At 36.1% G+C, this 25,127-nt stretch overlaps 1 protein-coding gene across 3 annotated transcripts in view; it reads left to right on the plus strand.

Moving 5' to 3' along the window:
- The window catches only part of Grm5 (glutamate metabotropic receptor 5), a 484,091-nt gene that overhangs the window by 326,996 nt on the left and 131,968 nt on the right, over positions 1–25,127 (plus strand). For all 3 annotated transcript variants that reach the window (XM_036186135.1, XM_036186149.1, XM_036186142.1), the window contains exon 5: positions 22,116–22,351. In XM_036186135.1, the coding sequence (XP_036042028.1) occupies positions 22,116–22,351 (236 nt within the window). The remainder of the gene's footprint in view (positions 1–22,115; positions 22,352–25,127) is intronic.

Below are 25,127 nucleotides of genomic sequence, written 5' to 3' on the forward strand. Positions count from 1 at the left end.
AGTGGTTTATGGGTGTGTATGTGTGCACACTGTGTGCATGAAGTGTCCTCAAAGGCCAGAACAGCATGTCAGATCTTTGCATTCTAGCTGCAGTTACATGGTACCCTAAACAATTATTTCCTGATGGTATGCAATTTCTTTTCTTTCTCTTCAGTACACATTGCTTTCTAAATTTACTGGATCTGTCTATTTGTTTTTCTAGCCAGCTCTTCTGAATAAAGTCACATTAAGGTCAACACCTTTTATTTCCTGTCTCCACCATATTTCCAATACCTAGATTATATGTGCCGTGCATTGCAATATTTATTAAATATTTCAAACTATAGAATACTTTTGTCTTAATCAGTTTTCATTTATCCAAAGTAGATGCTGAATCTTACACAGAAGAAAGAGTTACCTTTAAATTGCTAACTACCAATTGATTATGACAATAACTTCCCAATTCTAGGTATGATGGTTTGAATTGAATAGCACCTATAGGCTCATATGTTTGAATACTTGGTCCCCAGTTGGTGGAACTGTTTAAGAAAGATGAAGAGATAAGGCCTTGTTGGTGGAGGTATGATACTGGGAGTGAACTTTGAGAACATCATTCCCAGAGTATTTCTGTCTTGTGCTTGCAGATATAATGTGAGATCTCAGGTGTTCCTCTTGCCATGCCTTTGATCCTCTGTCATAGACTCTAAGCCTCTATTACATCAATGCCCAATTAAAGGCATTTTCATAAGTTTCCTTGGTCATGGTGTTTTGTAATGGTAATAGAAAGGTAATAGGTCAATAGACTTTCAGGAAGGTCTCAGTATTAGGGAGTTTGAGGGCAGTGCTATCAGACCAACTCTTGATAATTGCATGCACTTCTTATTGATTACATGTAGGGAATCATTAATACACATATAGCCAGTGTAAGAAAATGTAAATAAATAAAAAATTAATATGTTCAAAATAAAAAGCAAAAGTTACAACAGATAGCAAGCTGAGAGCAGTTTTATGAAGTGCATCAGACACCATTTTCCTGAGTGGGCATGACTTTTTGTTGAAAGAATAGAATACAAGCCAAATGATCCAAAAAATTAAGAATTCCCAAACATTCATACCTCGCCCTGAGAGAATGACAATACCATTAATGAACCACAGTGTGAAATTAATGTACTGCCTTGTGGAGACATTAATCCCCTGAGAGTCACCATGGTATAAGTACTTGTCAGCAATTGTCACAAAGAAAAGTTCTTTGAAGTCAAGATGGAAACTACTAGTAACATAAATTCTGATATGTGCTTGGAAGCAAATTCTTTTTTTAAATTTGGGGTTTTTTTGAGTTATGAAATTTAACCATTTAAGGTAATAATATTAACATTGAAAACATTCACTATAAAACAGTTGCTAAGACTGTCTGCATGTTTACAGTTTGATTTTGACAACAGTAGGCTGCTGACTAGCTAGAGTGAGCCAGCAGTGTGACAGGTAGAAAGAAGAAAACGCCACTAAAGAAAGGAGAAAGGAGAAGAGAGATAAGGGGAGAAGAAAGAGACACATGGAGAAAGAAGGGAGAAAGGGAAGGGAGAAGCAACCAAGAAGGAAAGGAGTCAGTGACAAAGGGAGAGAGGAAAAGAAAGAGAAAATGTGGGAGTAAGACAGAGAGGCCAGGTCACAGTTACCTCTTTAGTCAAATAAGGAACTAGGGAAGAATTTATTCTGACCCAGGATTCGAGGGGCTACTGTTCACAATAGTAGAAAAAAGCATGTGTGGCAGACCACACACTGGCAGAAGTGTGAGACAGATGGAGTAGGCAGCCAGGTAGGGAAGTTGTAACAGGAAAAAGGGCTAAGCCATACAACTTCAAAGCCCAACTTCCAGTAGATGTGAAAAAATATTGAGATATATGATTTTAGTTTGATATTGGCATCAGAAGGTTACTACTAATTGACAGCTAGCACAACGTCCAGAGATGATTCTAGACTGTGTTCAGTGTAAGTAAATGTGTGATTTAATAAATGACATTGTAACAAGTTAAATCAGAACTTCTTTATTCTTTTAAACATGTGTGTAATAACTACATTTCTACTGTTGGGATAAAACGTGGGCCAGAAAAAGTTATGGAAAAAAAGAGTTCATTTTGGCTTGTGACTTCAGAGAGTCCATATGTCTATCAGGAGAGGCTTGGTAGCAGGAAACTTGAACATGAAGCTGAGAGATCACATCTTCAACCACAAATGTGAAGCAGAAAGAGAAAATTCTAAGTGGGGTAAAGCTATGCTCTGAAAGGCAACTCCTAGTAATATATCTCTTCTAGTAAGTTTCCACCTTCTAAAAGTTCCACAATCTCCTTTAACAACAGCACAAACAGGGAACCAAAGATTCAAATACGGGAGCCAATGAGGAACATGTCTCATTCAAACCACCACATATGAAAAGAAAATGGTGTGAAGACAGTGCCACAGATGCAGGTTTGCCACAAGTCTCAAGTACAGTGTATCATAAACAAAATGTTGTCTCATTTAATATGCATCTGTCCAACATTTGATCAAATTAGCTTCATACTAAATTTGTCAACTGCTGATGTTAAATGCTTTCAACAGAGATCTTCCAGAGAAGGATGGCACATGGTACTGATTTTACTCATCTCAGTTTTTATATAATTCAGTCACTCAATTTTGAAAATGCAGGAGATAATACAAACAATTTCATAATGTGATATATAAATCTCACTCTGTGAAAGATTTCTAAGTAAAATATGCAACAAAGTTCAGATTAAATAAATGTATTCCTAGATAAAGAAACAGACATGGGTGTATATACATTCATATAGACATGAACATATTTTCATAAACTAGATTGTGTTTTATTTCCATTCTAACTTGTTTTATTTTTCCCTTATTGGAATTCATTTAGCAATCTTGGTATCAATGATTATCTTAATTCTTAAGACATCAACTATAACTATCCCTATTGTTTTTCCCTTGGGGTTTTATACCTGAGATGAATATCTGGTATTACGGAAATGCTAATAAATGTCTGTCAATAGATGAATGAACAAGAGATGAGAATATTATAGAGAAGAAAGAAGTAGCCAACTGCTGAACTGTGTGAAAACCTTGAAGTAGCCATGGTGGTGTAGTACACCACTCAGGAAGCTATAACAGTAGGGTCCTAAGTGCAGATCCAGTTGGTGTTGCACAGACATGGACCCTGATAATTGGCAGAATAAAAAAGTTGTTATTTAGATATCATAGCTCAGAAATGGATAAATGACAGAGGTTTAGGGTGGACAAAAATATAACATGTTTGCAACCCTAAATACACATTCTTTAGTATACTATAATTGTAAATTTATTAAGGAGTCCAACTTCATTTTCTATAATAGCTACCAATTCTAATATTTTGAACTATCCACAGCTACAATTTTAGTGACAAATCCTCTGGAAATAAAGGAAGTAGTACATGCATTTTGTAATTACATTAGAGCTGTAACTGACCAATTTCTAAGATTCAGTAAATCTCCTTTGTAACTGGAAGTTTTTCTGTGTCCCAGCCAGTGTTCAACTACATCAAAGGCCCCAGAAGGATATATTACCTAAGTAAACAGGAAATGCATTGCAAGCAATTTCCAAAATTCTGGAGATGACAGAGACAGCTGCCTGCCTGGATAGTCATCCAAAGTTCCTCTACAACATTGGGGCATCCATCTCCAGCCTATAGATCTAGAGTGTTTTAGTCCCTTCTCCCTGTGTCCTGGAGAATATTTAGTAGTCTCCTCTGTGAATCAGGAATCTGAAGAACCATTCTGCCTTGCACATTTCAGTGGTTATCTTCTTATGGGTCCTGCATATCCAGTTTATACAAAATTTTATCAAGCAGTCCAGGCAAGAACAGTTTTTTGCCCAAATGACTATCTTTGCCAAGAAGAACATAAACTCCATATGGAGTGTCTTTGGTGCCCATCGTCTTCCTTGAAGTAACTGGTGCTGTCAGGAGTAGACATGTCTCATTGTCCAGGAAAGCCTAAGGTTTTTAAGACATTTTAAATGCCATGGTCTGTAGGTCTTTGAAGTGTTTGAAGATTATCTACCTAAGTAGTCTGCATGCCACCGTGTCTCTGTACCTTGGTATCTCTATATCTCAACCCACATGAGACATGAAGTAGAAAGCTGTTTTTAGCTCTGTTATTGTGTGTTTAGAAGCCCCTTTAAACTCTTTTAGGCCTTATGGAAATTCAAGAGCCCCACATTGGTACATCAAATGTAGCTGAAAATTTTCCTGTGTCCCGGCCAGCTGGAAGTCAAGAAAAGTCTATCCCACTTTGGTCCCCCAAGTAAGCATATAGAGGCTTATATTAGTTATAACAGCTTGACCACTAGCTCAAGCTTATAACTGACTAGGGTACACTTAAACTCAGCCAATTGCTGTTAATTTATATGTTTCCACATATTCTGTGGCTTTATCTGTATGCCATTACAGGCTGCTCCCTGGACAGCGGGCTAGTGTCTCCTGACTCAGCCCTTTCTTCCTCTTCCCAGAATTCTCCTCATCTGCTCACCCTACCTGCACTTCCTCCCTGGCTACTGGCCAATCAGCCTTTTATTTATCAGCCAATCAGAGCAGCACACATTCACAGCATACAAACAATATTCCACAGTGCTCCTTACTTTACCATGTTTGATGTAATAAACTCAGATCCAAGATATAACCTTAGAATCAGTGATGCATTTATTGCTAAGTCTCAAATGGTCATATCCATATAATTTTCAGTATGTTGCCATGGATACAAATAATAGATAATTAGACATAGAAAGCAGCATCAAAAAGGGTTCATCAATTCATTATGACAGTTATTTGTAATTGTCAACTTGATTGGCTCTGGAATCAAGTAAAAACACACATCTGGGCAGGTTTGTGAAGGGGTTTCCAGTAAAGAAATCCTGAGGAATTACACCTCTCCTTTGGAGTATGTAGTACCTTCTAGAGGCAGTCACATATAATGTGATCTGAAGGTGGAAAGTGCTCCTTACTTGCTTGCCTTTGTTTATTGCTGGTGAATGCATCTGCCGCATGTTTCTGCCTTTACTGCTGCCATCGGGACCATCTTCCTACACTTCCAACATGGATAGAAGGCCAGTGGCTCCCTATGTAAACCCCAAGCTTCCATGGACTGCATGGGACTTCTGAGTCATCCAACCAGGTGGACTGAACAGTTACTGAGGACTCAGTGCCTCTGGCATGCAGGAAGCCACTAGACAAGTCAGGCCTTACAGTGTAAGGCATTATGACAAACCCACTTTGTGGATACATTCACTCTATTTCTTTTGTTTCTCTAGAGAATATTGATTAATACAATATTACGATTAAAAGCCAAGTGTGCTTTCATTGCAAACATGATGAGACAACATTTTAGATTTCAGTTTGTGTGTGTGTGTGTGTGTGTGTGGTGTAAAATTCTTCACATTTCAGCCCAACCTTCAGACAGATTTCCCATTTTAAAACAATCACTGTAGCTGTTACCACCTTTTAAAACTTTTGTACTACAATCCAAAGAGAGAAAAGAAATATCAGTGGTACAACTTTCAGCAAATATAGAGTTTAGTCTAAGAGAACACTATGTGTAAACATTTCAGCCAAAATTATTAGACCCCAAAATTGTGGCCAAGTGGGAAACTATACTAATTGACTGAGACTAGCTGTGCATGTCCAGAGGTAAAAAATGCATTTGCTACAAGAGGAGACAAGACTGAACAGGGGGTAGAAACCACTACCCACTCCCACTGTACTTCTGTTCAGGATTTCTAGATAAAGCTGTAAATCTGTCTCTGTCTCTGTCTCTATGTGTCTCTGTCTCTGTCTCTGTCTCTGTCTCTCTCTCTCTCTCTCTCTTTCTCACACACACACACACAGCATTGTTATACAACTGCATATAGTAAATTACCATCAGTTACTATTAACAAAAATTTAAATGTGGGATCAAAGATGACCCAACAAGAAGGAATTTAAAGTATCTTTAGTTAATTTATAGGACAAATTATCATTTAATTATACTTTTACATTTTTTACTGGTTTTCTAATTATTAGTCAGCAATGATTATTTTCATTTCCCAAATGTAAACAAATAGCTTTTATACAATTTCAGATAAAAAGTTATTGATTTTTTAGCGAAAACACCTGTCAAATATAAGAATTGAGGACTGTGCCTGGTGCGTAGTAGGTGCTAAAAAAGTAACTGATTAAATGGGCTAACTTCAATTTTGAGGGAATGTCAATTTCTTAAGACTATAATTTCTTTTTATAAATAAGCATTTTTGTGAATGAAAAAGATTCAGATTACTGCAGTACTTGAAGTGTTTCATTAAGCCTCAATCACTTACTCATTCCAAAGAGACCAGCACAACTGAAAACTAGTTTTTGAAAGACAATGGCCCAGGTAACATAAAATTCTCTTTTCTCTTCCATGCTTCCTAATATATAGCAAAATGTTCATATCTGGACCACAACACTTGTAATTTTTAATTTCTTATTCATTAGTTCAATTTATGAAGTGATTATCATTTTATAAGCACCAAGGTTTAAATATAAAAAAGATAAAAATCCCCCAACGATGTGTGAGGTAAGAGTGGATATAGAAAAAAGATTCCATTTTATATGAGACGGTGTAATAAGCTTATAGTATGCATCTAATAAATATTTAAGTTAATAAACAATGCATTATAGACTAAATGCATAATGCCTTTAAAAATTTGTACAGCCTGTTCAGTCTTCTGAAAGGGCTGGGAATAGAACTCTAGTCAATCATGCTTAGAAAGTCAATCAATTAGAAGAGTGAAACATTGAATTAGACAGATTGGATTTTATTACAGTAATAAAATAATATTCAAGACATTAAATTACATGTTATACATCGCTGAGAACTTTATAAATGATTAAACAGTTTGGCTTTTTAAATGGTGCTGAATGCCCTGATACAATTAATTTCAGTATTTCTATAAATAAGATAATGGGAATGAAGGTGCTATTCTGAGTCTACAGATTTGATATCTGATTCCCTTCGATGTGGGGATGTCTGTAACTTCAGGCAGAGAAACCTATTTCATTTTTCATTTCCACTATGTTTAAACTTGCCTGTGATTACACTGTACTCCTAATTCTTCCTTTTTGTTAACTCAACAAATAGTTATAGAATGCCAACTGTGTGGCAGGATCTTTACTTGATTCTGTGTGAGCGATGTGGAAGAATTCATTCAAACTTTCAAGTCTGACGTAACAGAAGACATGATAACACAGGTGACTAGGAAGGAAACAAAATGAGTTTTATTTTAAACACAGAATCAGTTAAATAAGCAGTGAATTAATTCAGATTAAAATTGCCCAGATAGAACCATCAGACAAATAGTTGTAATTATCAGATGGTTAGATCTCTGGGGAAAGTTTGGATCTTACATGGAGGAAGTATTTAAGATGGAATTTTTAATTGCACTTTCATACACCATGCCAGTCTCAACTGTGTCTGATGTCTCTCTAGCTGGAAAATGGAGCTTTGAGAGTCAGTACTAAGCACACTGAGATGGAAAAAAAGAACTTACCATCCACCCTTCATCTTTAAAGTCTGCTCTGGTCATCTTTATTCCTGCAAATCACCCTATTTCCATTTCTTTCTATTTGTTTCTACATAGATTCAGGACATTCAAATCAATTCATGGATATCAGCTTGACGAACTTAAAGATTTTAATCATTCTCAAGACAGAAAATATTACCTTTGCTCTCAAATCCTCTGCAAGTCCAAAGCTTCAGCAATGCTCCAAATATCTGTTTCCATTCAAATTGTCAGCATCTCTTTCTCATAATAAAGTTCTTTCTCTTTTGTGATTGTCTTATTCCTTTCCTCCATTTTATGTTAAGAAACACTTGTTTTGCAGATAGAGAATTAAGTGCTTAACCATAGAACTAAAGCAGTTTTATGACAAAGAGAAGTATATAAACAACTACAATTTGGTATGTGATAAGGAAGAGTTAAGCAAGTGGTGCTCATGACACAAATGTTTTTCCCTTTCTGACTTCTAGGATCACACCAAAACCTTGAAGAGAATACATCTGAAATTAGATTTGAAGAGCAGAAAGAAATAAGACAGTAAAATACCAAGCAAGATTGCATTCCTAAGCAAGTGTAGAGAAATAATAAAAAATACATATTTTCTAGGCATAGAAAGTGCTCAGACATATAGAAAGAATAGGGACATGGTAAGAGAATAACCTTATGTGCCTTCTTAGGAAGTCTGGTGCTGAGGAGTAAAATGCTTATCAAGCAAGCACGAAGACTTGAGCTTGGAGCCTTATTACCAACAAAGAAGCCATGTGAGTCAGAGACTCTGTATCAGAAATTAGGTGGTATATGTATATTTGTAGACAAACACAACTCTAAGCTTTGATTAAAGACGCCTATATATACAGTGAATGGAGGTGATTACAGAGACATGTAGCTACTAAAGGTGTAGAGAATCAGGAGTGATTGAGCACTTTGCCCCACGCAGTGCATTTCCACTCCACCCACACCCTAAGGGAAAGGGAACATTATGGAACAAGAGGCATAAAGAACATAAATATCAGAAGATGGAGGGAAGGCTGCAAAGTGCTATGTTCGGGCCAAGGTGCAGCCATAGCAATATTGACTCAGATGCTCTGATTACCTGCAATGAGTCTGTTAGCTGTCAGGAAGAGTCAGTGGGTTCTAGCCATTTCTGATGAACTACTATGTGTTGTGGGGAGGAAGAAGCATTGTCATCAGTCATGTGCTCGTTGTGGAGTGCCATTGCATAGCTCAAACTGAAGTTACAGGGGCAGCTCTGGCTAAACTCTGTGGGTTATAAAACAACGCAAAATGACATGAATCTAGGAAAGGGACTAGTAGGGAGGAGGAGACTTGACTAGATGAGAAGAGTACTAAGGAAGGGGTTAAGAGCCATCAGAATGTATAAATGCATAGCTAAAATTGACAAAAAAAATGAGCTTAATTAATCAAAATAAAAGACAAAAAGCAATTAAGAAAGGCAGCCAATGTCAACCTTTGACCTCTACATATATCCACACACCCCTACACACACACACACACACACACACACATGGTAAATACATTAGTTAGAGGATAACAAAGCCATTTTTTTTCTTTCAGTAGAAATGTAAAATTGGTAGATTGGGTTGAATAGCTCTCACTGGCAATGAAAAGGGAGACTAGAAGCACTGAATGCTGCCATTGCTGAGGTGACATGGTCATAAGAGAAGAAATATGCTCCCTGGATAGTAAATCAATGGAAGCACTATGACCTGACTCTGAAAAAGAAGAATGACATCACCCTACCACCATTGCTTTCCCCCTTCACACCCCAATTCTAGTTGATTGCTAAGGGGAATAAAGGTCCATCCATCTGGAGATGTACAGCCAGCAGATGGGCTAGTGATTTCTAAAAGTGCTAAGTACTGTTAATTTGGAGATTCCCCGGGCTGTGATGGTATTGTGTTCCCCAAAATATTGTGCACCCTAATAAACTTATTTGGGGTCAGAGAACAGAACAGCCACTAGATACAGAGACTAGAAAATGGTGGCACTCACGCCTTTAGTCCTAGCGTTCCAGAGGCAGAAATCCATCTGGATCTCTGTGAGTTCAAGGCCACAATGGAAACAGCTAGGCAAGGTGACACACACCTTTAATCCCAAGAAGTAAGCCTTTAATCCCAGGAAGAGAGGGCAGAAAGTAGAAAGGTATATAAGGCATGAAAACCAAGAACTAGGCTGGTTAAGCTTTCAGATTTTTGAGAAGCAGTTCAGCTGAGAGCCATTTGGATATGAGGACAGAGAAGCTTCCAGTATGAGGAAACAAGACCACCTGAGAAGTTGGTTAGCTGTGGCTTGTTCTGCTTTTCTGATATCCCAGCATTCACTCCAACACCTGGACTCAGGTTTGATTTTATTAATAAGTACCTTTAAGATTTGTGCTATACCCCGGCAAAAGTTTACTTCTAGCTATTGAAATTCTGGAAGTGTAATGAGGCTAAAGAAGAAGAGAGATTTATCAGTAATTAGAATCATAGGATGAAATCTAAATGAGAGGCTGTTTGGAGAACAGTTGAAAAAACATCAAAGGCAAAATTCATAGAAACACTCATCCCTGAGTTCCTTGTACAGGACAAAACACACAAAGATGAGAGGGGTGGGATTTTGAAAGTCTGACACTACAAAGGTCATGGGGTGAGAGGTTTCCAAGGAGGAAGTGTCCAGCCATCTATAGTAAAGTAGAAACCAGGGGCTGCTTCTGCTATCCAAATGTACTCGAGTGAATCCCTGTGCTTTGCAGACATTCCTTGGAGGCAACCCATGACTATGATGTGCTGGGACTCCTCTTGTGCTGCTTTGAATATTGCTAATGCTTCCTTCTGTCAATCTGTCAGTCATGCCCTTAAAGTTACATCTGCTTCTTCTAAACATCCCCACAGCCTACAAAACAAAAGTGTTTGATAATTCCAGTCTATTTGTTTTTCAAAACTCTATGGCATCCTCTGGTCTGAAAACAGATTGATAGTAAAGTATAAACAATTTGGAAGTATCCTTTGTCTCTATTGTCTCATAGTCTGGTTTTATGTTTCCTTTGAAAAGTAAACTACATCTCCCAAATCACCTTCGGTTCCCTTTCTGCCTCTGAAACATGACTTTTGCTTTAAGTGGGCACCTGGGCATGAACAGCCAGTACATTGAACCAGTTAGAGAGAATGAAATAAACACAAATGGGATATTTCAGAATAAAAAATACCTATAATGAAATTAATCTCATTAAATGAGGGAAAATAAGAGTCAACTTCTTAGAAATAAATTATCCTTAACTCTCCAGGTGCCTCTGGGCTGAATTTAATAACTAGTTCAAGGCAGAATTGCTGAAATTCTCGGTCTACATTCAGAGTGTTGATTATTTTGTTTGGGATTTCTCTGCACTGAATTGTGACTGAAACCTGCTTGCCTCATAGACATAATATTAAAATCGTAGATCTTCATATGGCCTCAACTCATTATACCAGACAAAACAATCATACTCTACACCATGAATAAAAACATTCTTCGTTGATTAAATACTTTAATATTTAACATAGAAGAAAATAAATGAGGACTAGGATGATATAAGTAATTTTGAAGAACACCCTGTCATTCACGATTTCTTTTTCAGTTTTCTGAAAGAATACCATCTGTTCTGCCTATCTCTCACATATTGTTATGATCTGAACTGCACCCCACTTCAACATTACTTGTACCATGTAAAATATTTTTATTAGATTTTTACAGTCTAACAATGACACTAACTAATGATTTATCAGTAACTTCTAAATTGAATGTCTGGCTAGACTTTATGTACATTCTGACTACATGCATCCCTGCACTCCTAGTATACCAATGTCTCACAAGCACTTGAAAGTCAACTTAAACTAAAATTTCCCTCCTTGGTAAGCAGTATGGATCAAATAGATAAGAAAAGTTGAAGGTTTGTGTCCTTGTCCCCCTTAATTGTACATTATAGAGTGCAGCCAAAGGCTGTGTCTTTGACCTCATCAGTGCAGGCTTCTGGGTCTGGCCTCACTCTCTGCCATCACTTCCTGGTTTTACTCATTATGCACTAGACTTGTTAGAGGAGCAAGCTGGAAACTGGAAACTAGGCAAAACTTTGCACAGGGTTTTTAGAAGTTTAAGAAACAAACAAAGCAAGCAAACAAAACTAGAACTGTGTCACCTTTATGTTTTAATTTTAGTGGAAATTAAACTTTTGAGTTTAAGTTTTTAGATTTATATTTTTAAAAATATGAATTCTTGAACTCACAGAGATCTGCCTGCCTCTGCTTCCTGAGTGCTGGGATTAAAGGCATGCGCCACCACCACCACCAGCAGCAGCAGCAAAGCTGTTTTGCGTTTCTCTGTGGCATTTTCAGTGTTTCCTATACCATCTCAAATTTGTCCACTGCCTATTTCTCCAAAAGTCAAAGACCAAATACAAATGCTTTTTTTCTACCTTCTTTACTATTGTACCTCAAATCCCTAATCAGTGGCTGTATGGATGAATTAATTAATATGTTTGTTTATTTCTCCTCACTGAAGCATCATATTTTTGTAATCTTTCTGTTTACAAGTTATGGACAATTTGTTTTTATGATATTAACTCTATAATACTTTAACAGGTTTTATTTGTATTTGCATTTTTTACTTCAAATTTTATATTTTCCAGAATCATAATGTTTGCTTCTAATGGGCTGGAGGTGTAAAGTTAAGACAAAATCTTACGCTATAGCCCATGCTGGCATGGAACTTACTATGAAGTCCAAGCTAGCCTTGAAATCCTGGCAGCCCCTCCACCTTTAGTTCCCTCACTGCTGGGGATACAGGCATATGTCACCAAGCCTAACTTTCTATTGGATTTAACGAGGGATTTTCTGTGGTATTCAACAGAGATTTCTCAAGTTTCTCTGCTTTTTTATGCATTTTGCTAATTGTCATCTTGTTGTCACTTTAGATTTCAGGCCATATGTCACCTTAGAAAATAGCTTTTTCTCAAGGAACAAGTTAATATATATATATATATATATATATATATATATATATATATGCATATATTTGCCTCATCCTGGACCAAACACTCTGGCTGATTTTTCTTAGAGAATAGCAAAGTATAGATGAGGTCTATTAGATACATCTAGAATTTATATGAAAATGTTAAGGGCTAAGAGTAATAGGATAAACTTGAAATAAAGTGGAAAGTGCACTAGTAGAGCTTAAAACTCATAATACAATTTCAATTTATTTCCCATTTGTAGAGATAAACAAATTGAGCATTGGAACAGTCTTATATTTGTATTGAAAATTGGATTTAGAAAAAAAGCAGGAAAATAGCATGGTATGAATAAGTGACTCTAGATAAATTTCATATCAGTAGGAGAAAATTCTGATTCACTAAAATCAAAATTTTAGTGGAGAATAAATTTTTAAGCAATGATGGTAAGAAAAAGAAATATGTTCTCATAGTATAAACCATATTGTTTTCATCCATAGTGTAGAATAAGTAACCATAGAAGTCAAGTTTTAAAATTTGTATGTAAAAATTAAAAGTTCATCCAGTGGTTTTGTACCAACTTCTTAGCCATCCAATGAAATCAGTGTACTGAACATATCTCAAAAGAAATACTCTTACTTTGGTATAGTTTCATTCTCTCCACCTATAGTTCTAGATAACTAGATGGAGTCTGAAAATTTAAAAATTTAAAAGAATTCACCCAATCAGCCTAGATGTCTTTGGAAGAGAGTTTATCAAATTTATTGATGTTATAAATGGAAGCAGCTGCCCAGTTTCTATTATGTGACTTACATTTTCAGTCTGCTTGCATTAATTATTGGATATTAGATATCTCAATTTTATTGGCATAGATCTTAACTTTTTCTGGCTATTTGAATAAGGACTGTTTCTGAAAACTAGTCTCAAATCTAGTATATATTTGTGAACAATATCACATTGACATGTGGCAGTAGTAACTTGGTTTTAATATATGTTATGAGTAAATTTGTCAATGGAAAATTGCCTCAGTGCCTATTATAAATCGAAGAAATTCCATCTAGCATTTGAAACTGAAATTAAAATGTCTTGATCATTTTCGAATGGCTCTTTTTCTTATAATTGGAGGTATTTATAATAACTTTGCCATTGTATTCAAATAACACAGATAGGGTGTTCTGTAAGAAGAGAAAAGAATGGTTTATGATAATTGTCATTTCCACTGAGGAAGAAAATGATGTGTGTGTGTGTGTGTGCAGATACAGATGCTTTTCTTTTAAAGCATTTCTCTACTTCATGGAATTAATCTAGTTGCTAAATTGATACACATTTTGCACAATAGTCTCAATTTTTGTATTTCTCAGGAGTGTTATAATCTGACAGGAGTAATACATAGAGATTATATAATATACAAAGTAATCTTTTTAAAGCATGTTCCTCAGCTTCTCAGTAAGAAAGTGCATGGTGAGAGAACATTTCTGGGTAAATAAGATGGCAAGTCACAAGGGAGAATATCTGCCAAACTGGAATAAAAAAATCAAAGCAGGATGGTGTTCCAGTCATTTTAATAGGTTCATTTTTTTTGTTATATCTGTTCTCATGTGTTTGAAGACAGTTCACACTAAACAATTAGAATTATTCAGACCTCCAAAGATTGAATCTCTTCCAATATCTACAGGATTGGTCTTCCAAAAAAGTGGAAGTAGAGGTAGGAGATGAAAAATAACTTTCTGCTACTGTGTAAAGACTAGCATTTTTTTTCAGTACAAAGGATATTCTTCTATGACATTGTACCATCCAAAGATAAGGAGCTCAGGCATGTAACATTACATCCTTTGTTTAGGATATTTTTTTTAAGCTGAAATCAAATGATAGACAATTTGCATTCCTACCTGGAAGCTTTGATGAGAAAGAGAGCTACATGCAAAGAAGTGCCAATAGCTTCCAAGACTTGAGAGCATCTTTGGCTAATTACCAGAAAGGAAGTAGAGACTCAAGCTCTCATCCAAAAGGAAGTGAGTTCAGGCCAAACTGGAAAGTGCTCAAAAGCAGATTCCTCATAAAACTTCCAGGCTGGGTTGAACTTGGGGGTGGAGGGGAGGCACTGTGTGTACAGTATCATTCCCTGAACAAGAATATCAGATTGAACAAAAAAGAGAATCTGAGCTGAGCATCAGGATTCATGTCTTGCTGCTTCCTCATAATAGTTTCAATGTGACCAGACAGCTTCATGCCCTGCCTTGGCACCTTCAAGCTATGAACCAAAGTCAGTTTTCCTTTCTAGAACTGCTAATTTCCAGGGATTTGCTCACAATTGTTAGAAAAGTAGCTAAACTTAAGGGTTTGTATCTGACAACTCAGCGCTTCTGAACCTCAGTTTCTTCAGCTATTAGATAATGTTAACACATGTTGTCTGTAGATCCCATAGAGAAATGGGCAATGTTAGCATAGAAATCATTTAACATGAGACACTTGGCAATCTTTACTTCACCTCTTTACTTCTTTGTCATAGTTGCTGTACTATAGATCCTACAATCCACTTCTCTCATCCATTATATGTCCTATGAAACAGGAATGGTTGAGACTTCCAAAACTCAGAAATGACTTGGGTTTTAGTCAATAACCTCACATTTTTAAACAGCAATTCTATGGTTAGCTTCTTGTTACAAATAAATAATTTGTTACTGTTTAGTGTGTATTTCTAAGAATTTTATTTAAATATTTATTAAATTTTATTTCATCCTTTAATTTCCCCTTTTGTTTAGAGGTTTTAAATTTTCATAACACTGCAAGGTGGGGAAATCAGGAATATAGTGAAAAGACTGTCCAACCACCAAAAGACTCCCACTATTAGAATAAATTATCCAAAATAATTTTAAAAGGCTATTTGTAAAAGATTTGGCAGGATGATTATTACATGTGGGTAGCATATCAGCTTTTATAACAATTATGTGGGTTGTGAAAGATTGTGAAAACTAAAATGGAGCTGCAGCCTAATGAATGTACTCATTAACCTTGATAGCAGCAGGTAAACAAAGGAGTGGATCATGAGGATGAATATCACTCCCTCTTTCAGTCATTCCATAGACAAACACAATGTTATTGTTTTATCATCTGAAAAGTAAGTGCATATGACACTTGAAAAGATTTCTACATGCTAGACATTTATCATGTAAAAGCTTATTTTCTAATGAGTTATAGTAATCTTACAGGGGGTGCTAACATTTGAATCCAGAGCGTAGCAACTGCTAGGTATGTGCTTTATAACCTATCTCCCCAAACCAAAGGTAAGTTACAGATAAACATTTATTGACTGTTTAATATACATCAGCCATTAGAATTGATACAAAATATCCCAAAATTTTGTGGGTGATTTGAAAAAGCATAAATAAATATAGGCATGTTTAATGTGATAATTTCAACACTAATACAACTGTAATATCTCCAGGATGAAAAAGAAGTCTGCCTTCCTCACTTTTCATTTCAGCTCCACATTTCATATATTACTTGCATAATAATTGTTTGGGAAATAAATGAATGAATGCTGTAGTACTTTGAAAATGGGCATGGGGCAACTGATAACTCCAGGATAATTCAAGCAGAGTTTTATTAAATTTCATTCAAGCTAAAGCTGACTCTTTGATTGATAAATTGGATTTATTAAATCAAGAAATATCTGAGGAATTGATTGAATGTTACTTGATGCAGTGGGAATAGCACACTCGAGGTATTAGAATTGCAATAGTGCAATGTATATGAGTAACTAGAACTAATGTGCTTTGTATCCAGTAGGCAGGATGTGTGTGGTCAATCTCATTAACCTCATATCTATATCCCCATGCTTGATTGTATAGGACGAACATGTTAAGAGTCATTTGTAATGTTTTATGGTGTTGACCCTGGCTCCAAAGCCTGCGCTTGAAACAAAAACAAAGTTTTAACCATCTTTTACATACTTGTTCAGCTTTATTTGAGCTCTCTTCATAGAATTTTTCTCATGTTTCAGACTTCTAAATTACAGTTGTAATCATGAGAATAATAAACTTCAAGAAATAAAAAAAATAGTATCATCCCCACAAGCAGAACACTGATTCCAGTGATCAAGAATAACTGTGTGTCTATAACTCTACCTTATCCTTTCCCAAATTCCCAAATTTGGAAATTGTGGTCCAATTTTTAACCACTGTTTCTTCTGGAAATAGTCTCTCATGTGTCTACATTTTGATTCTGGCATTGTATCTTTTAGAACAGTATTTGGGATGATTTGTTCATGTTGTTCCCTGCTATGGCACAGTGAGATGCCTCCCAAGAACTCTACTGAGTTATAGGAAAGAAGTAAGTTGTAGTTTGAGAATTCAACTACTGAGCCATTATGTGTGATTAGCCTTCGACATAAACACATCAAGAGACTACAAATGTAAGGTCTAGGAGTTTGGAAACATTTAGAATACTAATTGATCAAGGAATAATGTTGGGAAGGCAGAACAGGAATGTAATTTTCATTAAATGATGATTCAGAGACTTGAAACCTAATGAGCCACCTGTTTATTCGTCAATTAGATAAAAAGCAAAGAGGATGCTGAATCTGAAGGAAAAATGAATAAATTCCAGTGGATCAATGGTGGTGATGCCCATTCAGGTGTGTCACACATAAGGAGCTCATGATTTCTAGCTGAATGAAGTCTGGGTTTTAATGACTGGCACAAGAGAGACATTCAAAATCCATACTGAATCAATGCTTTGTAGGGAGTACAGCATTGACTCTATCACTAAAGACACACCAATCCATTTGTTCAGTACTATATGTGTTTTTCTATTTTTGAGGGAAATAATAGCAATAACTTAAAATAAATATTGATTCTAAAATGAGAAAAGGAAGGAATTTTATTTTGAGCAAAAAAAAAAATAAAATTATTTAGCTCTTCTACTTAGCATTAGATGATTTGTATTTTTCTTCATTACTTTCACTTATTCCAGTGAGTATGTATCCCTTAAAGATTGTCCATGTTTTTGCAAAATAAATTTTGATGGTAAATCTAGTTATTATGAGGCCTGCAGTGATTTTATAAATACTTTTATGAGGCTATGTGTGTATACATATATAATATATGATAAATATATTATATATGTAAATTAAATTATACACATAATTATATGACATATAATAAATTACAGATAACTTAATACAAATAATTTAATTTAATGTTAAAATAATTCTAATGTTGAAGTACTTATAAGCTTAACTTATACAATGTCATTTCTGAAAAAAAGAACCTTTCCTGTGGTTATTAAAGCTACCAAATCTGCCGGGCGGTCTTGGTGCACACCTTTAATCCCAGAACTTGGGAGGCAGAGCCTGGTCTATAGAGCAAGATCCAGGAAAGGCACAAAGCTACACAGAGAAACCCTGTCTCAAAAAACAAACAAACAAAAAAACCCTACAAAATCTGTAAATTTGAATTATAGAACATTTTAAAATATTCTTTAAAAGGGAAAAAAACTTCTGTGAATTATCAATTATAATGAAATAATGGGAAAAGATTTGAGAAGAAAAAGGAAGAGTAGATTGTTGAGTAGAAGTGTATATGTTTCATAATACAATCTTGGGAAAAGAATGAAAGTGAAATTTTAGAGAATGAGTATTTTTTTAAGATGTTTTCAGGAAAGAAATAAAGGGATATAAGGAGCTGGTAAGAGTGTTCAACAGTTAAGATCACATGTTGTTTTCAAAGGACCTGAATTTGGTTCTCAGTTCCCACATCACACTGCTCACAAATTACCTATTATAACTCCAGACTCAGATTATCCTGCGCCCTCTCCTGGATTCCACACGCACCTCCACTAACATGTGTGCATATGCGCACGCACACGCGCGCACACACACACACACACACACACACACTTGCATGCACGCATGCATGCACACACACACAACTAAAAATAAAATATATCTTAGGACAATGAAGTGTTTTAAATGTCTACTGGGGAGGTTCTTGGAAAACAAGTGTGAATGCATGGATATTTTCCCTTTGGTTAAAGCTTGCTGTGTGAGTTCAGAAAGCTTTTCTTCCTACTAATCACCAAGTTACTCTGTTACTGCAGGCAAAGCAAAGCCAGAAGCAGCACTAGACAAAAAAAATCAAATTAAAAGAGGCAGTAAATTCTCATTTCTTACTTCAATGTTCTACAAACATGCTGCAAATTCTTAATTAGCAAATACTAACTTTTTTCCTAGAGCAAACGTGTTTAAGTTGTTCTAAGCTTCTGGTGACAATATTTTCATCAACTAATCAACATTCATTATGTGTGCTTTTGTTTAAATATATTCTTTCTTAATATGAAGTTGATTCACTATTATAAGATTTCCAGAGTAGAGCATTTTATCCACTCCTTTCTGCAAGGCATGCGATGTATGTGTATCCTATATAAATCACAGTTTCCCTGTGCTTCGGAACACTGCATCGTATACAAGTTTGATCTTTGAGACCATGTGAGAAAGCAAACTCACCAGCAAAACCTATATAAATGTGGAAATTCTGAGAGTAAATACAGTATGAGAAGGAGGTTTTCCTTTGCACAAACTGATATTTCATTCAACCTCAAATGGGAATATTATGTCAGGACACTCTGATTTTCCTTCTCTGCATATTTGTGAATGACTCAAAATTAAACCAACATTCATATGGGTATTGTAATTAAAGTGTAGAAAGTAGTTGAATTTACAGATATATTGTGGGGAGGGCTGAGACTTAAACCAAAAACTTTATGCACACTAGTTAAGTGCTCTGCTACTGATATACCTCAGGCCAGAATTTGTAAATACAGATCATAAAAATCAACAATTCCCTGTATCTTTTAAAAATTGGGGAAGAAAGAAAATGGAATATATTGTAAATGATGGGCAAAAGTGCCCACTAGTGAGAAGAAAAAGAAATTGGTTGGACAGATGGATGGACAGATATGCCATAAGTTTGGAAGTGTGCCTTACATATGGCATTTCTTTTGCTTTTTCTCCTTTTCACCTTGCTATGGTAAAATATGTATCGCTAGAAGGATTAATGTGGCACCAGTGTGTTGAACACAACCTATCAGAGCAATAGAAAGCACTGGGTGGTGGAAGAGTGAGTTTCAGTTTTCCTTAACATGTATCTTATTTTTAGATTCTTTTTAATCCCTTGTTTAAAATGCTCTGCCATTTTAGACAAATCTGAAAGCTCATTTGTAACAATCACAATAACTGGTCACTAGTGCATAGAGCACCTCTTTATTGTAAAATATTCTTAAAACTTACCTGACAGATATTCTTAATAAGTCCAAAAAGAATAAATGTGTTTGAGCTCATGGTTGTTAATAATTTTCTGTGTCTACACTAACTCCATGTTGTTTTGTATTTTACTAAAAGATGGGAGTATCTGGATCATAACAATTTTAAATTCACAACATGAGCTAACAAGGCCAATGACAAAACATCTTCTTCTAAATTGTTAAAATGAGATTTATACCCAAGAAAAACAAAGAATCAAAGAACAAAGTCAAAGATGAGTGCATTAACAGTCTTGATTCCAGATACTTTTCATCTATGGAAACACTACCCACAAGAGAGTTTATCAAGACCAGCTTTTTGCAAACTCCATTAAATTCAATGAATGGATTGTGAAGCGTAAATTGAGCCCATTATCATCTCACATTTTTATATAACATTCATAATCACCGTGTTACATAAGAATGAGCTAACATTAACCAAAGGAATAATCTGAATTCACATATGCATGGAGAAGGGGACTCTGCTTGACAGACAAAGCTCCCTGTCCTTTTTGCAGTTCGCCTGTGCAGCTTCTGGGTGCCAGTGAGCCCCACACTCTCCTATCAGCAACAACAGAGGGAGAGATCGAGGCAAACAAGCCCACTTCCCTTCAACTTGTCAGCTCTAAATAAAATCTTCTGGAGCTGAAAAGAGAAACTTGAGAGAACATAATTGTGTGATGTACCCAGACTCAACGCTGGGACACACTCACTGCTTTCCTTCTTGTTCCCTAATCTGCTGCAAAAGTTTCTTAAAATTACTCTGTAGATAACTTTTAATAAGATATCTTGCCTAAAGAGCCTTAGGACAAGAATTGGCTCATTTTGTTAGATATTTCTTTTTCTCCCTTTCCACCCTTTTGCTTGGGGAAATAACTCAGGTCATTGTGGGTAACTTCTGGAATGCAATCATGATAATCTATGACCTCTGCAGCAACTCCTAATTATCAGTGTTTAAATCAGAATTGATAGGTATATCATATTTTAAAATATTCAATCTTTTGTTATGTTAGTTGTTATATTAATTGTTTTCCCAGTACTAGTTTGATAGCCAAATTATTATATTAGACACAAACATTTAGTGAGTGGAAAATAATACAGATAATGTAAACAATGGATTATAATGTAAGTCTTTGTCTTCCACCAGCTTCTCAAATTCAACAGCTCCCTTCTGTGCATTCAGCAGGTACCACTCTGTGCTAACTCTCAACTCCCTCCACATTACTTCTTTGCTTCTGTGGTGTTAGTTTTTTGAATTGTCAAAATTGCACTGGGAGATATATTTCCTTAAAGAGAACTTCCATGTCTTCAAGAAAAGAACAGCATCTCTTGGTGCAGAAGAAAGCCAGTAGCAACCGTGTGCTCCAGTGGGCAAGAGAATAAACAAATCAAAGTCTCCTAGCTGCTACAGGACACATTATTTAATTTTAATATCTTTTCTTGTGTGTTATGTCCAATATTGTGTTTCCTTTATTTTCTACACAATCTTAGAATACGTTTCCTCATTCTGTTCTGATATCTTAAGGTGAGAGTCCTGGTGCTACTGTGAGTTAAGGGATGTGTTCCCTCTCATTGTCATGGATAGCCCATCATTTAATTTCTTGAAGTCATGCAAATATATAATTTCTAACATTTGTTCAAATGCATTTAAAAAGTTCCATAGGCTGGCAAGGAGTGTATGCACTGTATATAACTATTTCAGCATCAGAGTATTAAAACTCAACATTTAATAAGATGACTATCTGCAAGATATTTTAACCTTATAACGTTTTCTTATGTAAACAACAATAATATCATGCCTTAGTGTATTTTAATGAATATTGTGTATGTTTTGGAAATATTTCCTAATCTTATTTTACTATTCTTTAACGATTGCTGTAATGCAAATGAAAGAATGTATTTAAAGTTGAACTGATTTAGTTATTAAATGTACAGGAAAATCATGCATGGTAAAATTGTGAAACCTGTAGTGTATTTTACAATCTGTATAATTCCATGAAAATACCAGCTTTTCCTCTATCATACAAGATAAGATTATTGCTTTCTGGCATCTGATATCCACTTTTTCGATCATGTTATTGCCTTGCTTTTTACCTCTAACCGGCTGGTAACAGTCACCCCTGGCATAGAACACAGGATTTCTGTGATTCCGGAAGCAGTCATTTTACATTGGGTATCTCAAAGGAGAAAGATTCCTTTCCCTGGAATATTTTTGCTCTAAGCTAAGGGGATTGTTTTTGTTTGTTTGTTTCCCCAGTGACGGCTGGGCTGACAGGTATGACGTGACAGATGGGTATCAGCGAGAAGCTGTCGGTGGAATTACCATCAAGCTCCAGTCTCCCGATGTCAAGTGGTTTGATGATTATTATCTGAAACTCCGGCCAGAAACAAACCTCAGGAATCCTTGGTTTCAAGAATTTTGGCAGCATCGCTTTCAGTGCCGGCTGGAAGGGTCTGCACAGGAGAACAGCAAGTACAACAAGACGTGCAACAGTAAGCCGATGTATGGTTTCATTTAAAGTGGATAAGGCTAATGCTCCCATTTGTGTGAGCTGTGTCAGGGGGATACTGACCATCATTTGTCGGTGAGAACTCTTCCATAAATAGAGTGGGTATTGCCACTTAACGGCGATAAACAGGTTTTATTCTCACTAACAAAAACATATCTGAGCAAGTGTTTACTCTATTGAGATTTAAAATAATTAGATTACCACTATTTATAGTATTCAAAAAATTGAATGTGCTTCTGTAAGGCAGTGTACTAGAAACATCACATAAATTAGCTCCAGAGTGAAACTACTCTTGACATCTCTGAAGTCAGGGAAGCTACACTATGCATTTCTATCACCTTGAACAGTTAGCAAGGTTATGGCACATATATCTAAAGAATGCGTGAACAAAGGTCAAAGGGAAGGATTGTTTCCTACTCCCGTAAATAGACCAGAAATAGTAGCAGAAGTTTGAAGTGTGTAATTATAATGTTTTAGGAAAAATAATCCCATCAAAGCCATTATTCAGTCGTTAAGCAAGTACTTACAAGAGCTCAACAATGTGACAAATCATTGCCTTAGTTAAAGTGGTACTAAGATACGGAAGGCTCATTCCTGTTTCCAAAATTTCACTATCTTATAAGTGAAGTAATACTGCAATTCCATTTCACCAATGTTGTGAGTTATATAACGTTTAGGCAAAAGATTTGGTTATATGTAGTGCATCCTAAGATCCTTGATTTTAACAGCCAGGCAGAGCTAAAATTAATATGTTGGTCAATTTCACCAAAGTTTGTTAAAATTGATAATGAATTTGTGGAGAATGACTTATCCCAGACTGTGCAATAAGAACCAGGCATAAATTTGCAGAGAAACTGAATGTCACATTTACTGGACTACTTTGATTCATCTTGTGAGAACACTAGGTTTTGTCAGCCTTTGTCATTATAACTCAAGACGATTCCAGCCCCCAGACAGGTTGCCACACCCCTGCATCAAAATAAGGAAAACAGTGAGTTAATCAACCAGTTTCCTTTAGGTAATGTCGATTCTGAATTTTGCTATCAATTTATTCTTTTCATGAAATGATGAAGACAGTAGAGATGGTTTGTGCTTGCTTACTCTATCATTATTTGACAAAACAAGAACATAGTCACTTTATTGATCTTATTTAGATAGTGGGGAAAGGGAAGGTGCATTACCCAAGTTTTCTACTCCTGTGATAAAACACTGGAACCATAGAAACTTGAGGAGGAAAGAATTTATTTAGCATATATTTCAATATCAAAGTCCTTCATGAAAGGTTATCAGGGCAGGAACTCGTCAGGAACCCAGAGGGAGCAACTGATGTAAAGACCATGGAGGAATGCTGCTTACTGGCTTCCTCAGTCTGATAGCTTACACACCCCAGGAACACCTGGCTAGAGAAGGCATTATGCACAGTGAGCTGGGATTTCCCACATCAATCATCAATTAAGAAAATGTGCCATAGGCTTACCCACAGGCTTATCTTATGTGGAGGCGCAGTTTCTCAAGGGAGGTTCTCTCTTCCAAACTGACTGGATTGTGTCAAGCAGACATAAAGCTAGCCAGAACAGAAGAAAGTCGGCAGTGTACGACATTGCTTTGGTCAATGAAACCCCCAAAATTGCAAAAGCATGGGCTAACAGTATGTTTGCTCCTCTGCTATTTAATTTCCTGTTGCTTCTTGCCTAAATGTGCAAAGGCTTATTTATTTCTTTTTTTTAGTTTTCATTTTCATCAAAAAAAACTTGACCATAGGCAACATTTCCACTGATCCTTCACAATTTTATTTTTTTATTGCTAATTTTATGTTGTTGACACTTCTACACTCTCTTGGAATGACCCACTCATTTTCTCACTGGAGATTTGGGGTGCATAGATCTCTCTTCTCTTTCTGTTCTGTGCTTGTAGATAGGTAGCTATGCAGAAACTTTGGCAGAGTGGCAGAGATGAGCATGGTTGTACTTGTAGCTCCTGAGCCCATTTCCTGTGCTTTCTATAACTCTAGTATCTTTTTCTTGTAGATGAAAGTTTCCCTGTGTCCCACTCAGTCTGTAGCTGCTCAGACCCAAATAAACACACAGAGGCTTATATTAATTAAAACTGCTCAGCCATCATCTCAGGCTTACTACTGTCTAGATCTTATATTTAAACTCAGCCCATTTCTGTTAATCTATATGTTGCCACGTGTTTTGTGGCTTTACCTGTGTGCCATTACATGCTGCTCCCTGGATGGCAGGCTGGAGTCTCCTGACTCAGCCTCTCTCTTCCCATAATTCTCTTTGTCTGCTTATTCTGCCTATACTTCCTGCCTGGCTACTGGCCAATCAGCATTTTATTAGAAGAGTGCACAAAAGCATTATTCCACAGCATTTTCTCGCTAAAAATATTTATTTTTCAATCTAATTCCTTTATCTGTTGCTGCATTTATCATGCAACAACTTAAATGTCAGCATGGATCATCCCTAGCTCTGCCATATCTGAGTAATTTCTAGACCAATGTTCAAAATAACTTACACACACCAATTTTTGAAACTGTACAACAGGACATCTCTTCTTCTTTGTAATTTTTGCTTCCTTTCTCAGCATTTCCTCACACCAAAATAAACATCTATCCATTTCATAAGTAAGCTGCTTCATCATTTGTGCTTATCCTACCTTAGGATAGAGGGGGTTCACCTTTTGAACTGGGAGTTGCTAATATAGTTACTTCTTCACACAGAGTCACTCACTACATGGGGAACAGCAGACTCATC

The sequence above is a fragment of the Onychomys torridus genome, chromosome 1 (assembly GCF_903995425.1).
Source record: "Onychomys torridus chromosome 1, mOncTor1.1, whole genome shotgun sequence".
Lineage (NCBI taxonomy): Eukaryota > Metazoa > Chordata > Mammalia > Rodentia > Cricetidae > Onychomys > Onychomys torridus.